Source organism: Borostomias antarcticus, assembly GCF_949987555.1.
Source record: "Borostomias antarcticus genome assembly, chromosome: 18".
Classification (NCBI taxonomy): domain Eukaryota; kingdom Metazoa; phylum Chordata; class Actinopteri; order Stomiiformes; family Stomiidae; genus Borostomias; species Borostomias antarcticus.
Window position 1 is genome coordinate 9,519,334 of NC_140251.1, and position 5,215 is coordinate 9,524,548.

At 50.5% G+C, this 5,215-nt stretch overlaps 1 protein-coding gene across 2 annotated transcripts in view; it reads left to right on the top strand.

Annotated features, from left to right (window-relative positions):
• Positions 1-1,345: 1,345 nt before the first annotated feature.
• smad3b (SMAD family member 3b) overlaps positions 1,346-5,215 on the top strand; it is a gene marked incomplete at its 5' end in the record, with an annotated part of 16,411 nt that continues 12,541 nt past the window's right edge. For both annotated transcript variants that reach the window (XM_084452501.1, XM_084452502.1), the window contains one exon: positions 1,346-1,548. In XM_084452501.1, the coding sequence (XP_084308627.1) occupies positions 1,346-1,548 (203 nt within the window). The remainder of the gene's footprint in view (positions 1,549-5,215) is intronic.

A 5,215-nucleotide genomic window follows, 5' to 3' on the forward strand; every position in this document is an offset into this window, starting at 1 on the left:
CTAGGTAGGCTACTTGTATCACCTCCACATTAACCGCCTGGACTGAAATTTGGGTCGGCTGTCTTATTCCCCCTGTAGTCAACCATCAACTCATTGATCTTCCCCACGTTGAGTTGCAGGTGATTCTCCTCACACTATCCAACACATTTCTCCACTAGGGCTCTGTATTCCTCCTCCTATCCTCCTCTTACACATCCGACAATAGCAGAGTCGTCCGAGTACTTCTGCAGGTGGAACGTTGTGAAAGTTGTGTTTGAAGCTTCAAAGAGACCGCCACCACCACAGAAGAAGACTAGGCTACCTCGGAAAAATAAATTCACTCCGTCAAAACGTGTCTAAATAAGTTATTTAATGGTAGCGCCGAGGCTTCAAAACCCAGTATTTGTTTAAATAGACCCTTTTGCTTAGGTAAATGAAGTTTCATGTTTATCTGACACTTGTAAATATGAGCGCCTCTCCTAAATAGGCCGACACCGATTTATTTTGACGGCGAAGTGAACGGAGGGTGAAAGGACTGTAGTCTGGCATGAGCGAGCATGCGACTACAGGACTGAAAAGGGCTAAGCAAAGACAAGCCTCTCCAGGGTCTTCATGACATGAGATGCTAATACTAATGGTCTGTAGTCATCCTTGGGGTTTCTCTTTTTCAGTACAGGGACCAGGCATGATGTTTTCCAGCTCTGGGACTTTTCCCAGTTTCAAACTCAGGTTGAAGACTCATTCGCTCAGCTTGTTAGAGCAGGTCTTGAGCATAAGTGCTGATGGTGTCTGGTCCTACCGCCTTGCTTGTGGGGAGTTTCCTAAGCTCCTTCTTGCCTGTTCCGTGGTGATGGTCAGCCTACTGCTTCCACATGATCAAAGCAACTTTCCCATTTCACTTTGAAGGAAAGTTTTCGGTTTAAATAAAATAATAATAATAATAAATTTTATTTCTAAAGCACTTTTTATTATGCACTTTTCACTCAAGTCCACGAAGTGCAAGTCCCCCTGGTGTGAGTGCAGCAGCAGGAGGAGGGGCATGGCAGCGCAGCGCCGCCACAGAGAGAGAGAGCTCTCCAGAAAGAAAAAAACACACACACACATAAACGCACACACACGCACGCACGCGCGCACACACACACACACACACACACACACACACACACACACACACACACACACACATTCAACTTGAACGGAGTGCCGCGAGTGGCAGACAGTCGGGTCTGTCGGCCAGCCAGCCTCAGTTTCTGATCAGAATAATACTGCGACATTGTGATCTAAACGTCTTGGGATTTGTATATTTTAGGAGGACCAGAAGGTCTTGAAATCGGGTGGACGCCATCTAATTGATCGCAAGCTCAGTATGTCTATATTACCTTTCACTCCCCCGATAGTGAAGAGGCTCCTCGGCTGGAAGAAGGGAGAGCAGAACGGACAGGAGGAGAAATGGTGTGAAAAGGCAGTCAAGAGTCTGGTGAAGAAGTTGAAAAAGACTGGACAACTCAACGAGCTGGAAAAAGCCATTACAACACAAAATATCAACACGAAATGCATAACTATACCAAGGTAACTAGCCAGCTATGCTACGTTAGCAATACGAAGACACAGTGCTAGCGTTAAACCCTGACGACTAACGTTATTAGCTTTAACTAGCATTGGTGCAAAACACTGACTATGTTGTTATGATTCAGCTAGCACTAGTGGCTAACTGTAGCTGCATTGACGTTAGCTAGCTAACGACCCATCTTCAGCTACGTTACTATGGTAGCTCGTTTTTATACTTGATATTGCTTGCTGGTATAGTTTTTCACGACTGTTTGCTAACCATCTAACAGTTAGCTGACGTAACTTACGGTTAGTAGTAGCTAGCTAGCTAGCTCGGGCAACCCAACTAACGTTAGACAAGGGATTTAACAGCTAACTAGCTCGATTTGATGACAGAGAGACCGGCTACTATTCCCACACTTAGCCAGGTTCCATGCTCTTCTGCTACAGTAGGCCCATGTAGAAAGCAGAACATGTTCCAATCATGGTTACTGTTGTTGTTTTTTGCTTTGACATTGCCTCCAACAATCATTATTGTTGCAATGAACAGTCACACTAGTATGTGAACCATATACATGGCAATAATCATGTCTTGAGTCAGCTGCAGAATGACAGTCCAGTTGACAGTTCTCCTGTAAGTGAGGCATGGTTAATTGCTGACAGAGTAGGGAGATCCACTTCACTTTTGCTGCCTCGGGCTTCAAAGCAGACAGGAGTCCCATCTTCTCCTAGCCATTGGAATGCCCCATGTCCACACATCACAACAGTGACTCAGAGGGCAGGGACTATGTTTTGACTAGAGAGAGTGACTGGGGGTAAAGACTGCGTGGGAATCTTGGGACAGTGTGTTTATCAAGGTATTCTATCTAAAAATTGGATTTTTAAACAACGATTAGCCTACCTACCTATTCCGAAGTGTGAATAGTGCCTCCTTAAATTATTGTAATAAGCATTGCATTCCATGACACTACTGGGAGTTTACTGGGACGGGTAGGTATTGTATTCCCTGACACTTTACTGGTAGTTTACTGGGACTTGTAGGTATACCCTGAGGACTAGAGTAGAACAGACAACATGATTAATACCAGCAATCATCTTCAGTCCACAGCAAACCTGGCCTTTTCAAGGTCACTCTCCACTTCTCTCCCCCCTCTCTCTCTCTCTCTCTCTCTCCCTTTCTCTCTCTCTCTCTCTCTCTCTCTCTCTCTCTCTCTCTCTCTCTCTCTCTCTGGAATTAAACAGTTACACACAAACATCCTGTCCCTGTTAACGAGCGTTGTGACAACAAGGAAGCCAGTTCAGCACACACACTGCTGTGTAGTCCGCCTGGCCAGGACTTCAAAGACACAGTGTTGTGCATATTACAGTAGCTTTGATATTATCAGGACCTCCTAGTTCTTTGGTTTCTTTGGGATGGATTCGTCTACCAGTTAAGCCACGTGTTTATTAATACAAGAGAGACTATGCCTCGGTTTGTGTGTGTGTGTGTGTGTGTGTGTGTGTGTGTGTGTGTGTGTGTGTGTGTGTGTGTGTGTGTGTGTGTGTGTGTGTGTGTGTGTGTGTGTGTGTGTGTGTGTAATAGCCTGAGCAAAGCCACGCAGCCGTAATGAAGTTGCTGAGGTCCTGGGAATGTGCTGTGGGGCTTGTGAGGAGGAGGGGGGGGGGTTAGGGTTTTGTGGTGTAGCCCAGCTAGGCTGAGGTGTGTGTGGGGGGGGGGGGGCGTTAGGGTTTTGTGGTGTAGCCCAGCTAGGCTGAGGTTGGGGGGGAGGGTGTTAGGGTTTTGTGGTGTAGCCCAGCTAGGCTGAGGTGTGTGGTGGGGGGGGGGGGGTGGTAGGGTTTTGTGGTGTAGCCCAGCTAGGCTGAGGTGTGTGGTGGGGGGGGGGGGGGGTGGTAGGGTTTTGTGGTGTAGCCCAGCTAGGCTGAGGTGGGGGGGGGGGTGGTAGGGTCTTGTGGTGTAGCCCAGCTAGGCTGAGGTGGTGGGGGGAAGGTGGTAGGGTTTTGTGGTGCAGCCCAGCTAGGCTGAGGTGGGGGGGAGGGTGTTGGGGTTTTGTGGTGTAGCCCAACTAGGCTGAAGTGTGTGTGGGGGGGGGGTGTTCGGGTTTTGTGGTGTAGCCCAGCTAGGCTGAGGTGGGGGGGTGATGGTGGTGGTGATGGTGGTCGTGGTCGGAGAGGTGATGGTGGTAGTGATGGTGGTGGTGGTGATGGTGGTGGTGGTGGTGGTGGTGGTAGTGGTGGTGATGATGGTGGCGATGATGGTGGTGGTGATGGTGGTGATGATGATGGTGGTGGTGGTGATGGTGGTGGTGATAACGATGATGGTGATGTTGGTGGTGATGATGATGGTGGTGATGATGATGATGATGGTGGTGGTGGTGATGGTGATGATGATGGTGGTGGTGGTGATGATGGTGGTGGTGGTGGTGGTGGTGGTGGTGATGGTGGTGGTGGTGGTGATGGTGGTGGTGGTGATGGTGGTGGTGGTGGTGGTGGTGATGATGATGGTGGTGGTGGTGATGGTGGTGGTGGTGGTGGTGGCGGTGGTAATGGTGGTGGTGATGATGATGGTGATGGTGGTGATGGTGGTGATGGTGGTGGTGGTGGTGGTGGTGGTTGGTGGTGTTGGTGGTGGTGATGGTGGTGGTGGTGGTGATGGTGGTGGTGGTGGTGGTGATGGTGGTGGTGATGGTGGTGGTGATGGTGGTGGTGGTGATGGTGGTGGTGGTGATGATGGTGATGGTGATGGTGGTGGTGGTGGTGGTGGTGGTGATGGTGGTGATGATGATGGTGGTGATGGTGGTGGTGATGGTGGTGGTGATGGTGGTGGTGGTGATGGTGATGATGATGGTGGTGGTGGTGATGATGGTGGTGGTGGTGGTGGTGATGGTGGTGATGATGATGGTGGTGATGGTGGTGATGGTGGTGGTGATGATGGTGATGGTGGTGGTGGTGGTGATGGTGGTGATGGTGGTGGTGGTGGTGGTGATGGTGGTGGTGGTGATGCTGGTGGTGGTGATGGTGGTGGTGATGGTGGTGGTAGCGGTGATGGTGGTGGTAGCGGTGATGGTGGGGGGCGTGCGGGCTTCTCAGGGTCTACGGTGGCCCAGGTCAGGGCTAACCAGGGGCAAAATGCCGCATGTATGCTCCCGGAGTGCCAGTATGTGGTCTTGCACCAAGTTTACTGAGGTCAGACCACTTCTGCTTTTCCGTCTTGGGTTTGATACAGTGTTCCCCAGGTGGCAGGCCTAGTGTTTTAAGACTGGTGACAGATCCACTAAGAACTGAGTCCTCGTTGTCCTTGTGCTTCTGTTGCTACATAGGTCTGACGAGGGAACCCAACATATCAGTGACTAGAGAGTTACACTTCAGTGTCAGAACTAGGGCCATGAATATATGGATGGGTTGACTTAGCAGGCCTCCCGGTTTGGGTTCCCAAACTCACACAAGTTCCGCCCACTTGGCCAGGAAGTAGCTGTCTGTGTAATGAGGTACAGGCTGACACAGCCTGGCTGTGGCAGGAGTGTATGAGGCAGGGGGGGGGGAGTCTGTGTTTTGACTTCAGTCTTCTCCCCCTGGTGCCCTCCAGAGTCACGCCAAGGAATGAGAACCACATGTTCCCCGTCTAACACCCCCATGGAGGAGTCTGGGGGGCGGTCTGGGGGTGGGGGGCGCGAGTGAGGGCTGCACAGAG